General features: G+C 45.5%; 3 protein-coding genes across 3 annotated transcripts; all 3 read left to right on the top strand.

Moving 5' to 3' along the window:
• Positions 1–1,959: 1,959 nt before the first annotated feature.
• Positions 1,960–2,739, top strand: LOC310925183 (odorant receptor 131-2-like; the record flags this gene model as incomplete). Its single annotated transcript, XM_083887057.1, has 1 exon — positions 1,960–2,739. The coding sequence occupies one exon, from the start codon at positions 1,960–1,962 to the stop codon at positions 2,737–2,739; it is 780 nt and encodes a 259-aa protein (XP_083743183.1).
• Positions 2,740–3,441: 702 nt separating this feature from the next.
• On the top strand, positions 3,442–4,956 carry LOC310925182 (odorant receptor 131-2-like; the record flags this gene model as incomplete). Its single annotated transcript, XM_083887056.1, is given in 3 exon segments — positions 3,442–3,485; positions 4,082–4,769; positions 4,771–4,956. Coding segments are annotated over 3 exon segments (918 nt in total).
• An 11,550-nt stretch (positions 4,957–16,506) lies between these two features.
• On the top strand, positions 16,507–17,430 carry LOC310925181 (odorant receptor 131-2-like; the record flags this gene model as incomplete). Its single annotated transcript, XM_083887055.1, has 1 exon — positions 16,507–17,430. The coding sequence occupies one exon, from the start codon at positions 16,507–16,509 to the stop codon at positions 17,428–17,430; it is 924 nt and encodes a 307-aa protein (XP_083743181.1).
• Positions 17,431–17,729: the final 299 nt, after the last annotated feature.

The raw sequence follows: 17,729 nt of genomic DNA, 5'->3' as shown, positions 1-17,729 counted from the left end.
TGAAATTAATTTGACTGACCAGTGGTCACAACAAAATATAACATGTCTGCCTCCTTTTAAAAAAGATTTCCGTCTACTACTGTGAATGAACATAGGCTTTACAAATAAGTTTGAATTGTCAGATGGCAAGAACAACATTAATGTGATTCTATTTGTTCATATGTCAACCTCAGCTGCAGGACCTCTCTCTTGTCATTGTTTGTGATTGTATCAACATTAAGACCAATTTCTGATCCCTATTCATAAAAGTTAACGCCAGTTTTGGCAATAAATGCTCTTATAAGCCAGATTTTGGATGTACTTGTGTATCATTAAATATAATTACTACATTACAAGTTTATATTTTTATTGTTCTTTTCTTGTCTTATTTTCTCATGTCTATGTCAATATGTAAAGTACACATTGCTGTTTATTACTGTGGTCCGGATCAGATCACATGACCTTTTAATTGTTAAAACAATATACGTCTCCGCTTATCACACTAATGTCATTCTTACAATACAGATTTATTGTAACATACATGAGGCATGCAGTTATCCTAAGAAAACAAAACATGCATGATTTTTGTTTTCATGTCATCAGAATGTTTCACTTTTTCAAAGTCACACAATTATGCATAAAAACACAGTAGACAGTAGGCAGTAGGCTCTTGTAAACTTTCAGTGATTCTCTGGAGTAATATAAATGAAAATGAATCAGGAAGTTGTCAGGATACTGCAGTTCTGGAATAATTTCCTCTTTGGCTGTTTCATAAACCACGCCTGAGGCATAATAGGGATCAGGTATATTCAGTCTGCCAAGCATGGATTTGAAGTGTGTGGTGAACTCTGACAGATTGAATCCTACACTGTTGGTCCTGTTCGTTTTTGCTGTGTGAGGCTGCCAATAAGGTGCTTGCAATGTAGTTCTAAAAAGAGCAATGAAAAAAGTTATGTAGCACAGCTGCGTGTGAATCGAGCCACAGTCAGTGACGCTCTTTGTAAATGAAAAAAACAAAATAAAGCTGCTACTGAGGACTGAGGTCGACTGAGCTTGTAAATGACGGAATATTGTGATCGCTCATTGAACATGTTCGCAGATGTGCAAAGCACTGACCAATAATGCTTCTGTGGGGGTCATACCTATGTTTCCCGGGTCCTATGTTCCCTGATCGGGGAGCATATCGGACCTTTTTTTTAGAAAGGGTCCTATGTTCCCCGTTTTTTCCCAAAAAAAGGTCCTATGTTCCCCACTTTGTATTTGACAGGGGAACATGGGACTTTTTTTTAAAAAAAGGGTCCTATGTTCCCAACTTGGTATTTGGCAAGGGAACAGGAAAAAAAAAAAAGTCCCATGTTCCCCTGTCAAATACAAAGTTGGGAACATGGGACCTTTTTTGGGAAAAATGGGGAACAAAGGACCCTTTTTCAAAAAATGCAGCAGGTTTCATAATCCAAACCTGATGTTAACAATGAGTGGGGATTTTTTTCCCCCTCTAACTCACAATGACGGTAACTATAGTTACAATCCTCTGTTAGGTTTGTCGTTGCTGACAACACTGGTGAGTTAACCTTTGATGTGTTGCAGTTACTGTTATAAAGTCTTCACACACACTTGTTGCTCACTGCTCAGAGCTCAGCAGGAAACACTGACTGAGGAACGGTTTGGTAAACTGAGTCTCTCTGGGTTAATTGTATTTACACATTAGAAACTAAAATGATGCACAGGTAAAATTTGAGCTCTTGAATTATTCAAAACCTTTTTTTTTAGAGCTAAATGACTCATTCCTGTGTATTTTTTTTATTTTTTTTTAACACATTTGGCTTTAACTGAAAACCACAGTAAATGGCAGCCAATGTCTCTTCAGTGCGTGTGGTCAATGACAGGGTCGTTATAGTTCAGGTTCTCATATCACTTTTCCTTTGCATCAACTGTTTGCTGATCACAGTCTTTTTCATGAAGGATTTCTTCTACACATCCATGCGCTACATCTTCTTTGCACTGACTCTCATGTCTGATTGTGTGATTTTAATCCTGAGTGACTTTCTGCTCATTTTAGCTTACTTTAATTTCAGCATACATATATCATTGTGTCTTGCCGTGTATTTGGCTGCGTCTTTATACATTTTTGTCACTCCTGTGACTCTGACAGCGATGACACTGGAGCGCTTCGTGGCCATTTGCATGCCACTGCGACACGGTGAGCTGTGCTCCACACGCAGCGCTCTGCACTGCATCATCATCATTCATGGCATCAGCGCTCTGCCCGATGTGGTTTTTCTCTCCATCTTCTTTGCTTTTGCGAGCCACAGCTACTACACCCAGAGCGGTGTGTGCTCTGCACAGAAGTTCCTCCTCCACGCCTGGCAGAGTCATCTTAGGTCTGCAATAAGTCAGTTTTACTTCCTGATCATGTTTATCATAATCATGTTCTCATACTTTCAAATAATGAAGGTGGCCAGAGCTGCATCAGGACAGAACAGGAAGTCAACATGGAAAGGCTTCAGAACTGTGGTTCTTCATGGCTTTCAGCTGTTCCTCTGTCTTTTCCAGCTGTGGTGTCCTTTCATTGAAGCTGCTGTGCTTCAGATTAACCTGATGCTCTACATTAATGTCAGATACTTTAACTACATCATATTTATTCTTTCTCCGAGGTGTTTGAGTCCTCTCATTTACGGCCTCAGGGATGAAAAGTTTTCTGTTGCTCTGAGAAGCTTTGTTCTTTGTGGTCTGTATAAGAAACAATCGTCTAAACTGTGAATGAAATTTTGCTGTACAAATACATTTGAATTGTCTTTCATAGGCACATGCCATTATAAGTCATATGGCAAGAACAACATCGATGCTCAAATATGTCAAAGTATCAAAGCATCAAAATGAATATTGATCAAGTTTAGCCTTTTGTTTTATGTGCACTGAAAATGTTGCTAGGGCTGGGCAATATATATCGAAAATTTATCGTTATCGGAATTGACGACGATAATCGACATCATTTTGGCGTTATCGATACATTCGATAATTAAAAAAAAAAAAAAGTAAACAAAATAAAAGTTGTTTTTGGCTGTGTGTGTAGGTAGGCAGGCTACCTGTATGTTCATGTCCCTTTAAGACACTCGGACACTTATATCAGGCAAATGGTCAATTATGCAAATTAGGCGATGACGTCATTTAGTAACTTTGAACTTATCGAACATTTATCGCTATCGAGGTTAGCTGCTCAATATATTGTGATATTGATTTGAGGCCATATCGCCCAGCCCTAGCTAGCATTATACAAACTACCTTACTAAGCTAGCGTTAGCATTAAGCTCACTGTTGTTTCCCTGTGTTACAGGCTTTGTTGGGTGTGTTATTGTTGTGTATCGTCTCTTGAACAGTGAGTGACTGGGAGTCTTTCATATATAAACTGTAAAGATGTTTAGTTTGTCCATTGTGGGCGATTGTTAAATATGGTGGTCCAAAATGGCTGCCTATGTAGCGCTGACTCAACTCTTGATCAGTGTTGGGCAAGTTACTCTTGAAATGTAATCTCGTTGCTGATTAGTCCTTGGAAAAGTAGTCAAATTACTGTACTAATTACTTTTTTTACTAGAGTAATAAAACATAAAATAAAAAATAAACAAAGCCAGTCTCCTCTGATTTTTAACGCTGTACCCGTCAAATATTAAGAATGCTTTATGCATATTCTAACATGAAAATAAGTCAGTCTTTTCTGACCTTTAACCCTATAACATGTAAACATTATTATGAGTTTGATGACAGTTTTAAATCCAAAAGGCTGCTGTTGTGTATATGTAACACATGTCCCCTTTAAATATCCTTAATAACGAGGCCCTGAAATAGTTAGTAACCCAAATGTGATGTAAACAGTGAGAGAGGAAAAAACTTTTCTCTAACTCACAAACACACTAACTGTAGTAACCATCACCTGTGAGGTTTGTTGTTGATGACAAAACTGGTGAATAAACTTGTGATGTGTTGCAGTTACTGTTATAAAGTCTTCACACACAGTTGTTGCTCACTGTGCTGCACAGAGCTCAGCAGGAAACACTGACTGTGAACCACTTTTCAATTATTCTTTTGTGCGTGTTCACGTTGACAGCGTCATTATAGTTCAGGTTTTCATATCACTTTTCCTTTGCATCAACATTTTGCTGATCACAGTCTTTTTCATGAAGGATTTCTTCTACACATCCATGCGCTACATCTTCTTTGCACTGACTCTCATGTCTGATTGTGTGATTTTAATATTCAGTGACTTTCTGCTCCTTTTAGCTCACTTTAATTTCAGCATACATATGTCATTGTGCCTTATTGTGTACGTGACTTCATCTTTATACACTTTAGTCACTCCGGTGACTCTGACAGCGATGACATTGGAGCGCTTCGTGGCCATTTGCATGCCACTGCGACACGGAGAGATGTGCTCCACACGCAGCGCTCTGCACTGCATCATCATCATTCATGGCATCAGCGCTCTGCCCTGTGTGGTTTTTCTCTCCATCTTCTTTGCTTTTGCGAGCCACAGCTACTACACCCAGAGCGGGGGCTGCTCTGCACAGAAGTTCCTCCTCCACGCCTGGCAGAGTCATCTTAGGGCTGCAATAAGTCAGTTGTACTTCCTGGTCATGTTTATTGTAATCATGTTCTCATACTTTAAAATAATGAAGGTGGCCAGAGCTGCATCAGGACAGAACAGGAAGTCATCATGGAAAGGCTTCAGAACTGTGGTTCTTCATGGCTTTCAGCTGTTCCTCTGTCTTTTCCAGCTGTGGTGTCCTTTCATTGTAAGCTGCTGTGCTTAAGATTAACCTGGTGCTCTATGTTAATGTCAGGTACTTTAACTACATCATATTCATTCTTTCTCCGAGGTGTTTGAGTCCTCTCATTTACGGCCTCAGGGATGAAAAGTTTTCTGTTGCCCTGAGAAGCTTTGTTCTTTGTGGTTTGTATAAGAAACAATTGTCAAAACTGTGAATGAAAATGTTGTAAATGCTGTACAAATACATTTGAATTTTGTTGCTTTCATAAAAACATGTCATTGTCCATTGTAAAATGTTCAAGGACACTGACATGCTGAAAATGTAATCCTTGGAGATTTATGAACGGTATTAGTTCTTATTTCAACCTCAGCTGCAGGACCTCTCTCTTGTCATTGTTTGATCATTTTTCATTCATGTCTATAATAAAACCTTGTGATTAGACCAACATTTAAGACGCATTTCTGATACATATTCATCAAGGTTATAACCATTACAAAAATAAATGCTCTTCCAAGGCAGGTTTTGGATGTACGTGAGAGTATTTTTAAACATAATGACTCCATTACTCTTTGATTAGTCATCTTAACAGCAAAAACTCACATGTAGTTTAAAAACCCTCAGAGAACGGTCACAGTATCACACCTGCATGGCAAGACTTTCTCCGACATACAAAAGTAATAATATAATAATATAGTAATCAATCAATCAATCAATTTTTATTTATATAGCCCACAGTTTACAAAACATAGTTTGTCTCACGGGACTTCACAGGGTTGGCAACATCCTCTGTCCTTAGACCTTCGACCAGGGTAAGAAAAAAACTATCAGAGAAAAAAACCCTTGTAACAGGGAAAAGGGTAGAAACCTTAGGGAGAACCACAGGTGAGGGATCCACTCCCTGGACGGACAGACGTGCAGTAGATGTTACCCAAAACATACAATACATACAATATAAAGAATAAAAAGTGAAAAAGTCTTTAAATGCCAGGATCATCTGGATCACTGGGTTTGTCACAGCCTGTAGTGAAGACTGTTGTGGTCAGAGACTTGAAGATGACGGAGTCTTCTTTCCTGTCCTGACCTCATGTCGTTCACTGGTGTCAGCAGAACTGTAAGAGATTAAAAATCAGTTAGAGATGAGCTACATGTGGATTTATGTGCTACATCTCATTAGGGTACATCAGGTAAGTGGTGAGGGTTGAGAAATTGAGGACGGGGTAGAGAAAGTGCGGCTCGTGCAAAGTCTGTGTGCTCATTCTAAGTGCATGATGGGAACTTCCCTCAGTAATAATAATGTGCAATTTATCTCTATAGAGGGTTTTCACAGCCTGTCATCACCGCATCATCAACCCGGAAGTCGCCATTGTAGAGGTACTCTGCAGGTAAACAAAGTGCACTCAAGCAGATCCCGAACGTCAAATGAAAGGAAATGGTGAATTATTGCCGTGTATATGGCTGTACCAATCAGTCATTTGGAAAAACATTTTATACGCGTTTAATACACTACCAAAAGTTATAAAAAATCAGGGAGAACAATGTCAAAAGTTATCAGATTAAAGTAGGCGCTTTTGGTTAACGAAGCTAAACCAGGATGTACGAGGCAAACATCTGAACAACATCCGAATTTGTTCGGCCCATTTCTTGTCAGGTAAGTGATAGCAGTGGCTCTTAACTCATTTTATAGTGTGATAATAATATAATTCATATAGTGTACAGTTTATATAAATATAGACTGTGGTCTGTGGATGAATGCATATCAAACCGTAGGTCCTTGAAATGAAAAACTCTTGGCTAAAGTTACACCTTGGGTATTCATGATATCAAACAGTTAAGGTTAGGTTGAATAAAGACGTTATTGACGATATCAGCATACGCAAAATTGACGGAAAACTCTTCGGGTCGTCATTGATCCAAGACAAGGGAGCCAACTCATATGGATCTGCAACACCCTTGCTGCGGACCAAGTCCTTCCCTGTATGCCTTTGCATCTATAACACATTTTGAGGAGCTTTTCTGAGGTTTCTGACATTTATCCATTGCAGTTTTTACCTCCGAGGAGCCCCCAAGTACCTCCAATATGGCCGCACATCCGGGTTACTGTCCCAGACGTGAAGTACATAAGTATTTTCTCATACTTTAAATATAATGAAATTCATAGCAGGGATTCCTCTGTTGAGGCCCTTCCTCAGATCTTTCTTCTGTGTATTGTTCGTAGGACACATTGGCTCGTTGGCTTAGGTGTGCCAATTATTCTAAATCCTATGTATATAGGATTTTTTTTCATTCATTTGACCCTTTTAGAATTAAATTCTTGGATGTTTAAGATGGTGGTTTGGGTAAGACTCTCACAGAGTCCCTAAGATTGTACACCACTTCTCAAAAATCGATTTTTTAAATTTATTGTGGTCAAGAATCACAGTCTTGAGAACAGTGCATTGATAATGAAAATGAACTACACTTACAATCAGAGTATGCTATTCCATGAAGATTTATTTGCAATATTTGCTAATAATTTATACTTTCTCACTTAATTTCTCTCCTAATATTACTTTTAATAACTTCTCGTGTGACAAAACAGCTGCTGCTGTTCAAAAATCCTGTGATTGTTTCCACATTCCTCTCCTTGAACTGCCACCTTATCGTGGTGGAGGGGTTCGAGTATCCGTATGATCCTAGGAGCTATGTTGTCTGGGGCTTAATGCCCCTGGTAGGGTCTCCCATGGCAAACAGGTCCTAGGTGACGGATCAGACTAAGAGCAGCTCACATACCCCTTATGAAGAAAAATAAGAAGAAGACGCGTACGTCGCCCGGGTTGGCGTTACCGGGGCCCCACCCTGGAGCCAGGCCCGGGAGTGGGGCTGGCAGGCAAGCGCCTGGTGGCCGGGTCTTTGCTCATGGGACCCGGCCGGGCTCAGCCCGAAGGAGCAACGTGGGCGCCCCTTCAAGTGGGCCACCACCCACATGAAGGGCCATAAGGGGCCGGTGCGATGTGATCTGGGTGGCAGTCGTGGGCGGGGGCCCCGGCGGCCCGATCGCGGGACAACAACCCTAGCCATGGGGACATGGAATGTCACCTCGCTGGGGGGAAAGAGCCTGAACTGGTGCGGGAGGTGGAGCGGTACCGACTAGAATTGTTGGGCTCACCTCCACGCACAGTCTGGGCTCCGGAACCCAACTCCTTGAGAGAGGCTGGACTCTCTATTACTCTGGAGTTGCCCAAGGTGAGAGGCGGCGAGCTGGTGTGGGCTTGCTTATAGCTCCCCAGCTCAGCCGCCATGTGTTGGAGTTCTCCCTGCAGAACGAAAGGGTCGGTGCGGCGGCCGCAGTAATTCGGTCGTTGTATCGGTCTGTTGTGGTGAAGAAGGAGCTGAGCCAAAAGGCAAAGTTCTCGATTTACCGATCAATCTACGTTCCTACCCTCACCTATGGTTATGAACTTTGGGTTATGACCGAAAGAACAAGATCCCGGATACAAGCGGCTGAAATGAGTTTTCTCCGCAGGGTGGCGGAGCGCTCCCGTAGAGATAGGGTGAGGAGCTCTGTCACCCGGGAGGAGCTCGGAGTAGAGCCGCTGCTCCTCCACATCGAGAGGAGCCAGCTAAGGTGGCTCGGGCATCTGTATCGGATGCCCCCTGGACGCCTCCCAGAGGAGACCCAGAGGAAGACCCAGGACACGCTGGAGTGACTACGTCACTCGGCTGGCCTGGGAACGCCTTGGGGTCCCCCCGGAGGAGCTGGAGGAAGTGTCCTGCGAGAGGGAGGTCTGGGCATCCCTTCTTAGACTGCTGCCCCCGCGACCCGGCCCCGGATAAGCGGAAGAAAATGGATGGATGGATGGATGGATGGATGTTCCCACATTTATTAATTCATTGCATCAAGAAGCTTTGTTCTTTGAGATTATTTGAATTTTACTTCTATCAACACCTTAAAGCCATGGTATTACACAACTAAAATTACCTCATTGGTTCAACTTCTATTATTTCAGACAGTTACTGACAGTGCCTAGAGTCCACATAAATCAATATGAAATATCATCAACCACATTGCTGCCCCCTGCTGGAGCCAGCTCCTAATCACTCCTACATCTGCCCCAACTGTAACATATGACATTAACAAAATATATATATAGATATGTATATATTTTGATCATAATTGTGTACTACTTTCCCTGTCACATCATTTGTGGTATTTAAGTTTTTAAATGTGTAAGGCAAAATTTGATCAATTTAATGAATTAACTATGCATAACAAGTTAAGACAAAGAGAGTGAGATAAAATCCTACTGAACAAAGAATTCAATGATTTGGTTTATTTTTATCTCATGTCCTCAAGTCCATTTTGGATTTGTTTTGTAGATACTTCCAACATGACCCTGAGATCCTAGTGCTTGTCTACTTCTGCAGTACAAGTGATTTTTTAGCAATATAATGCTCAATTTCAGAAATCTGATGTGTTGTCTTTTAATCATTCTTTAAATATTAATAATATAGAGTTACCGTGTATGATAATGAGTTTTATAAATAAGTTTTAAACAAAAATACTCAAATTATTGTGTCCGGGGATGTTGACACTTATTTTGGAGTCAATGAAAATGTAATCTTTGCAGAATTATGAACAATATTTGCTTATATTTCAACATCAGCAGCAGGAGTTCTCTCTGGTGTTCACATGTACCAACATTTAAAACATTTTCTATGATATATTTATAAAAATTGTAACCGTTTTTAAAATAAATGTTTGTAGATGGCGGGATGTGTGTATTAACTCTCATTTTTTACAACTCCATTACTCTTTTATTTGTCAACTAAATCCTTGTATCCTCTCACATAAAGGTTGAAAATTCAAACTGGTAACACACCTGCACTGCACCACTTAAAGTCTATGTGCAGTACAATCAGTAGTTTGATGGGATAAACACTGTTATGGTTGGTGGCGTGGACCCGAAAGCAGACTATGACGACAGGTTCTTTCAAACAAAACTTTTATTACAAAAAGGGGGTAACACAAAACGACTTCCCAAACGGGGAAGTGATAGTGGATAGTGCGAAGAGTGGAAAAGAATAAAGTCTTTGCAGCGGCTGTGAGGGGAGCTGACTCAGGGCGCAGGGAGAATCCAGCTTGAGGAAGTCTTAACTCACGACGTGGCTTGGAGATTCCAGGGGAGAAGGTAACCAGAGAAGCCAGGAGAAGACGACCAGCAGGAGACGTGACGACCTGGAGTGGAGACGGAGTGGTGAGTATCTTTTCAAGGTAAGTATAGCGAGCGAGCAATGGCATGACTTTACCCATGAAAGTACGAGAACGATCTGACACCGGTGAGGAGGAATGACTCCGCCTTTAAGCTCCGCTGATTGCTCATCCGGAGCAGGTGAGGCGGAGCCGCGCAGGTGTAGACGATCACCGGTGTCTGGCAGTAACCAGTCACTCCTCCTGCAGAGTCAGAGTGGGAAGGAGAGCAGCAGCCACAACAATACAACAACAATAATAAAATGAGAGGAAGGTGCAGGTGAGATCGTGACAGTACCTCCCCCTCAAAGAGCGCCTCCGGGCGCTAGACCAGGCTTGTCCGGATGGGCCCGGTGGAATTCCCTCAACAGGTCTTTGTCGAGGATGAAGTGGCGTGGAACCCAAGACCTCTCTTCCGGACCGTACCCCTCCCAGTCGACGAGGTACTGGTGGCCACGACCCCTGCGTCGGCTGTCCAGGATGCGCCTGGCGGTGTAGGCCTCTCCTCCGTCGATGAACCTGGGTGGAGGAGGGTTGGAGGGCGGGACCAGGTCCGATTCCTCCACCGGTTTCAGGAGGGAGACGTGGAAGGTCGGGTGGATCTTTAAGGACCTGGGGAGTCTCAGGCGGGCGGCGGAGGCGTTGACCATCCTCTCCACGACAAACGGACCAATGAACCGGGGCTCCAACTTCCGGGACTCGACCTGTAAGGGGAGGTCTTTAGAGGAAAGCCATACCTTCTGGCCGGGTCTGTAGTCGGGAGCCGGGGCGCGGTGGCGATTGGCCTGTCTCTGGCTTCGGTTGGAAGATTGTTGGAGAGAAGACCGGACCTGTCCCCAAACCGCGTGGCACCGTCGGAGGTAAGTCTGGACGGACGGGACGGCCACCTCTTCTTCCTGGAAGTCGAAGAGCGGCGGTTGATAGCCCAGAGTAGCCATGAAGGGGGAGACGCCCGTGGAAGCAGAGACCAGGGAGTTATGGGCGTATTCCACCCACGGCAGCATGGAGCTCCAGGAGGCGGGGTGACGGGCAGCGACACAGCGGAGGGCACTTTCCATGCTTTGGTTAGCACATTCAGTTTGGCCGTTGGACTGTGGATGGTACCCTGAAGTGAGGCTGGAGGATGCTTCGATCGCCGAGCAGAATGCCTTCCAGACCTGGGAGGTGAATTGGGGGCCCCTGTCGGAAACGATGTCCAGTGGGAATCCGTGGAGCCGGAAGACGTGTTCGACCAAGAGTTCCCCCGTCTCGATGGCCGTAGGAAGCTTGGGGAGTGGCACATAGTGTACAGACTTCGAAAACCGGTCCACCACCGTCAGGACCGTGGTGTTGAGGCGAGACGGCGGTAGACCGGTCACAAAGTCCACTGCTATGTGGGACCAGGGGCGATGAGGAATGGAGAGTGGCTGGAGAAGACCTGCAGGAGGATGGTTAGAGGTCTTACCCCGGGCGCAGACGGGACAGGCACGGATGAACTCGGTCGTGTCCTGGATCATGGAGGGCCACCAAAACCGCTGACGGAGGAATTGGAGGGTGCGGTTGTTGCCGGGGTGACAGGTGAGCTTGGAGTTGTGTGCCCACTGTAGGACCTCCGAGCGAGCCGCACCGGGCACGAAGAGTCGATTGGCCGGACCGTTCCCCGGGTCCGGTTCCTCCCGTTGAGCCCGCCGAACCCTCTCCTCCACTGGCCAGGAAGCAGCCCCCACGATACAGGAAGGAGACATAATGGGCTCAGGGGATAGAGAAGGTGGATCAGGTGAGAATATTCTAGACAGTGCATCAGGTTTAACGTTCCGGGACCCAGGTCGAAAAGTGAGGGTAAACGAGAATCGCCCCAGAAACAGGGCCCAACGTGCCTGCCTAGAATTTAGGCGTTTAGCGTCTCTTAGGTAGGCTAAATTCTTATGATCGGTCCAGATAATAAAAGGAAGGGACGCACCTTCGAGCCAGTGTCTCCACTCTTGAAGGGCCAGAATGACCGCCAATAGCTCCCTGTTGCCCACGTCATAGTTGACTTCAGCAGGGGATAGGCGACGACTGAAGAAGGCGCATGGGTGAAGCTTCTGGTCGGTAGTGGAGCGTTGTGAGAGGACAGCTCCAACTCCAGTGTCGGAGGCGTCGACCTCGACGACGAACTGTAGAGAGGGGTCAGGGTGTGAAAGGATAGGTGCGGAAGTAAAGCGTACCTTGAGGTCTTGGAAGGCTGCGTCGGCTTGGCAGGACCAGAGGAAGGGTTGCCGGGGGGAGGTGAGTTGGGTGAGAGGGTTAGCCACCTTGCTGTAGTCTCTCACGAAACGACGGTAGAAGTTGGCGAACCCCAGGAACCGTTTGCGGTTGGTAGGTGTGGGCCAGTCCCTCACCGCGCTGATCTTGGCTGGGTCCGGTGATAATTTTCCTCGGTCGACTATGAACCCCAGGAAGGGTACCGAGGAAGCGTGGAAGGTGCATTTTTCAGCTTTGGCATAGAGTCTGTTCTCCAGCAGTCTTTGCAGCACCATGCGGACATGCTGGACGTGTTCCTCCTCGGATTCGGAAAATATGAGGATATCGTCCAAATACACGAAGAGAAATTTGTCCAGCATGTCACGCAGAACGTCATTAACTAGGTGCTGAAAGACTGCTGGAGCATTAGTTAGATGAAAGGGCATGACCATATACTCAAAATGTCCGACAGGAGTGTTGAAGCCGTCTTCCACTCGTCCCCCTCCTTTATACGAACCAAGTGATATGCGTTGCGTAGGTCGAGTTTGGTGAAGATTCTAGCCTTACAAAGCGGACTGAATGCGGCGTCCATGAGTGGTAGGGCAAACTTATTATGTACGGTGATCTCGTTGAGACCCCGGTAGTCAATGCAAGGACGCAGGGAGCCGTCCTTTTTCCCAACGAAGAAAAACCCCGCGCCGACAGGGGATGAAGAGGGGCGGATGAGACCAGCGGCCAGAGACTGGTTGATGTAGTCCTCCATGCAGGTACGTTCGGTCTGGGAAAGATTGTAGAGGCGTCGAGATGGTAGAGTAGCCCCCGGAAGGAGGTCGATGCCACAATCATAGGGACGATGAGGAGGAAGGGAGAGAGCCAAGTCTTTAGAGAAGACCTCTCCGAGGTCATGGTAGGTGGCAGGAACTGAGGAGAGATCCGGCGGCTGGGGGCTCGGGACAGGAACCATCGACGGAGCCGGCAGGGCGGAACGGAGACAGCGAGAATGGCACGGGACGCTCCAACTGGATAGCTGTCCAGACGACCAGTCGAACCGCGGGTTGTGGAGCGACAACCAAGGCAGGCCCAGCACGACCGGAGACGATGAAGACGGGATCAGGAAGAGTTGGATCAGTTCGTGGTGATTACCAGATAACACCAAGGCGATGGGTTGGGTTCGGTGGGTAACTGTGGCCAGGATTCTGCCGTCGAGGTCGTGGATCTCCTTGGGTGCCTCGAGTGGTGTCGTCGGTATCCCGGCCTGGAGTGCAGTCTCTTGGTCGATGAAGGAGTCGTCGGCACCGGAGTCCACCAGGCAGGAAAGTGGAAGGGACTGCTGGTCCCACCGGAGTTGCCCAGGGAGGATCACACGCTTCTGGGAGGCACAGGAAACGGCACCGCCCGCCAACACTCCTGCGTGCGTTGGCGGGCTTAGTCCCTTGGGCGAACTGGGCAGGTGGCACGGAGGTGGCCCAGTTCGCCGCAGTAGAGACAGGCTCCGCTCCGGACTCTCACCGTCCGTTCTGCGGAGGTGAGTCAAGTGCGCCCCAGCTGCATAGGTTCAGGTGAACCAGGAGAAGTAGGAAGAGAAGGGTGAAGAGAATGAACTGGATTAGCGGGGCGTGAGTGGTTAGTGGGGTGACGGGCATGAGCTGCTCTTTCGCGGTCTCGTTCCTGAATGCGGTTATCCAAGAGAATACAAAGCTCAATCAGGGAATCGAGATCGTAAGCGTTATTTCGCTTCGCTAACTCATCCTGTATCCCTCCTTAGGTTGCGTGTGAACATCGCACGTAACGCCGAATCATTCCAGGAACTTTGTGCCGCGTGAATACGAAATTGAATGGAGAAGTCAGCCACTGATGAACGGCCCTGTTCGGTGTTAATTAGTTCAGTGGAGATATCTGATTCTTGGGGCGAATGGTCGAAGACCTTACATAAATCATTGGTGAAGGATGCGTAGCTAACGGAGCCGGGTGCCGCATTGGCGAGAGACGCCGTGGCCCACAGAGCGGCTCGTCCAGACAACAGATTCACAACGAATGCGATTTTAGCGTGATCATCCGGGTACGTGCGTGGTTGTAAGTTGAAGACTAGAGAGCATTGAAAAAGGAAGCTCGAACACCGCCCTATTTCACCCGAGAAACACTCGGGAATCGGGACGAACGGCTCCCGTGGCATGCTAGTGGGGGAAGCTAACTGACTAAGGTTAGCAGTAGTAGCCTGTTCGGGAATAGCGGAAGCGGAAGCGGAAGAAAAGAAAAGAATAAAGTCTTTGCAGCGGCTGCGAGGGGAGCTGACTCAGGGCGCAGGGAGAGTCCAGCTTGAGGAAGTCTTAACTCACGACGTGGCTTGGAGATTCCAGGGGAGAAGGTAACCAGAGAAGCCAGGAGAAGACGACCAGCAGGAGACGTGACGACCTGAAGCGGAGACGTGAGTATCTTTTCAAGGTAAGTATAGCGAGCGAGCAATGGCATGACTTTACCCATGAAAGTACGAGAACGATCTGACACCGGTGAGGAGGAATGACTCCGCCTTTAAGCTCCGCTGATTGCTCATCCGGAGCAGGTGAGGCGGAGCCGCGCAGGTGTAGACGATCACCGGTGTCTGGCAGTAATCAGTCACGCCTCCTGCAGAGTCAGAGTGGGAAGGAGAGCAGCAGCCACAACAATACAACAATAATAATAAAAATGAGAGGAAGGTGCAGGTGAGATCGTGACAAACACTTCTTCAATCAATTAATGTTTATTTACATAGCACACTTATCTGCAAGATAGAAAGTATAAAAAACACTCAATAAGTTAGGAGTAAAATACACAATAAAACGGTAAGGAAAACCAATAAACTAATAAAATAAGAATCAATACAATGTGTCACCATGCTACAGGGAAGACTGGCCAAGACCAATGGAAAGTGCATTGCAATAGTCGGGCCTTGAGCTAAAAGTGTGGATTGTTTCCGCCGGTATACTTCTGCGCACGCGCTGGAGTCCTTTCCGAATATCGCAGACCCTGGTATACTTGAGGGTTGTCAGGTCAATTCTTGGGTGACTATCCTTGGTGACTACTTCTTCTGTTGTCGAAATTATTTCTCTGCTTGGTGAGCGGGGCTTAATACTAGTTCAGTTTGCACATGCGCTGTCCATGTGTCCATGTGCACCCAACATGCTCTTTGCCCGCAGTTCCAAAATCTGGGCCTGCGCATTGATGACGCAATTCATGTTGTGCACAGATTAGGTAAAGTGGCCATTCCAAATTGAATGTAGACCTGTGTGCGGGTGACAGTGGAAGGTTGCTTATCTGGCGACCTGTCCAGGGTGTGACCCCGCCTTTCGCCCGACCCTATGTCAGTTGGGATTGGCGCCAGCGCTCCCCACGACTCTCATGTAGAGGATATAGCAGTAGAAGATGGATGTATTGATGGATCCACCAGAGGAGCCACACACTGTTTGGTACAGTAAAGTACAGTTTGGAACAGTAAAGACATGGGTCAGTCTTGCATTTTTGACTGATAGCAGTGCCTGTACTTGGTAGGTGGGGTCTGGCCACGTCAGCAACATACGTAACATGACTTTGTGCCGGTCTTACGTCTATGAACAACATGTCAAGCTTTGTCTAGATTGTGGGCATTAAAGAAACACCAGTCGCAACAGAGTGACATTTACTGTCGCCCTGTCAGATGACTGCCATTGCATTTCGTTCTTTGATGACACTGTACCATTTTACTATGGTGCTCCGGTTGGGGCTGCTTATTTTGTTACAATTTCTCATGGAAACGGGAAAAAAAAATACATTCTGTACTGTACCAAACCAAATCGTTCCCCTCGGTGGAAACACTGTGTGTATGTATAAACGTAAACAGACTGGTATCAAACTGCTTGTTCAAAAAACATGAAGTGTTTGGTACAGTACAGTACACAGTATGCATTTTGTGTGTGTTTCTATTTGGAATAATAACCAAATAACCAGCCCCAACCATTCAAATTTTGGCACCTTTCCCTTGGGGTACTAGAGTAAAATGGTATGGTCAGCTCCACCCATGACAGTCAGCTGATTGGGCGATAGAAAAAATGTCACTCGATGCTGCGATTGGTGGAAATATCCCATAGAAGTCTAAGGAGTCTATTCTCATGCAAAACTTGCTAGACGAGGTGATGTTGTGAGTCACACGAATATAATCAAGTCATCATGCACAGTCTGAGCTCAACGTCAAAGACGCTGTTACACTGGAGCTGCAACCACAGCGCGGGCTGCCTTCATACTTTGTTAATATAAGGAGGTATTTTAATAGTTTTTGCCTGAAACATTCCATACACACTTACATTTATGGCAGATAACGGCTCCATGGCCGGCGGTGGGACTTCACGACATTTCGGTGAACGTTTTTACATCGTGCAGTTGCTGGTGTTGATTTTTCTGTGTGTCAACGTGTCGCTCATTGTGACCCTTTTCTCAAAGGTCTACTTCTACACATCTATGCGATACATCTTATTCACTGTGACTCTATTGTCTGATACCTTGATTTTATTCATTACTGATGTTATGTTCATCTTTAGCTACTCGCAAGTCAAGATGCCTATTGCCCTGTGTGTTCCAGTCTATATTGTTGTGCTTGTGTACACCTTTGTCACACCTTTGACTCTCACAGCCATGACGCTGGAGTGCTATGTGGCCATTTGCATGCCCCTGCGCCACGGAGAGCTGTGCACGTCCCGCAGAGCTCTGCACTGCGTCCTCATCATTCACAGCCTCAGCTTTGTACCAATCACTTTTGTCCTCTCCATCTTCTTTGCATCAGCTCCCAGCAGCTTGTACCACGAGTACAGGATATGCTCCATGGACATATTTGTGTATCTCCGATGGCAGGACAACGCTAAAATGGCTGTGTTTCAGTTGTACTTTTTTGTCATGTCTGTCACCATCATCTTCTCCTACATTAAGATCATGAAAGCGGCCAATGCTGCGTCAGGAGAGAATAAAAAGTCGTCAAGGAGGGCGCTCAGAAGAGTGACTCTTCACGGTTTTCACATCCTTTTCTGTCTACTTCTGCTGTGGTGTCCGTTCATAGAGACTGCTGCACTTCAGATTGATTTAAAGCTTTTTTTTAATGTCAGGTTCTTCAATTATATATTGTTTAATCTCACTCCAAGATGCCTGAGTCCTCTCCTTTATGGCCTCAGAGATGAAAAGGTTTTTCTTGCACTGAAACAAAATGCACCTTTTCAGTACCACTTTGGACAAAACAGTGTGAGGATCAAGAGAATTTGACAAAGGACTGTAACTAAGGATTTGTTTCATAATTGATTAATATGTTGATAATTTTTTATCAGATATACAGTACAGATATATATATATATATATACTTATTGATTCAGTTAAAAAATGTATAATGTATATATGTATACACACATTTTTCAAACTTCAAAATTATGTTCTTAAATGACTACAAACCTAAATTGTCTAGTTTGAATTGATTTCTTTGTTATATGAAGCAAAGAAACCAGAAAATAGTCGCATTTCATAAAAGCTGAAAAAGCCTGTTTTAATCATTCAATTATCAGCAGCCC

Source organism: Microchirus variegatus (assembly GCF_963457635.1).
Source record: "Microchirus variegatus genome assembly, chromosome: 3".
NCBI classification, from domain to species: Eukaryota; Metazoa; Chordata; class Actinopteri; order Pleuronectiformes; family Soleidae; genus Microchirus; species Microchirus variegatus.
This window is presented reverse-complemented; position numbering and strand designations above follow the sequence as displayed.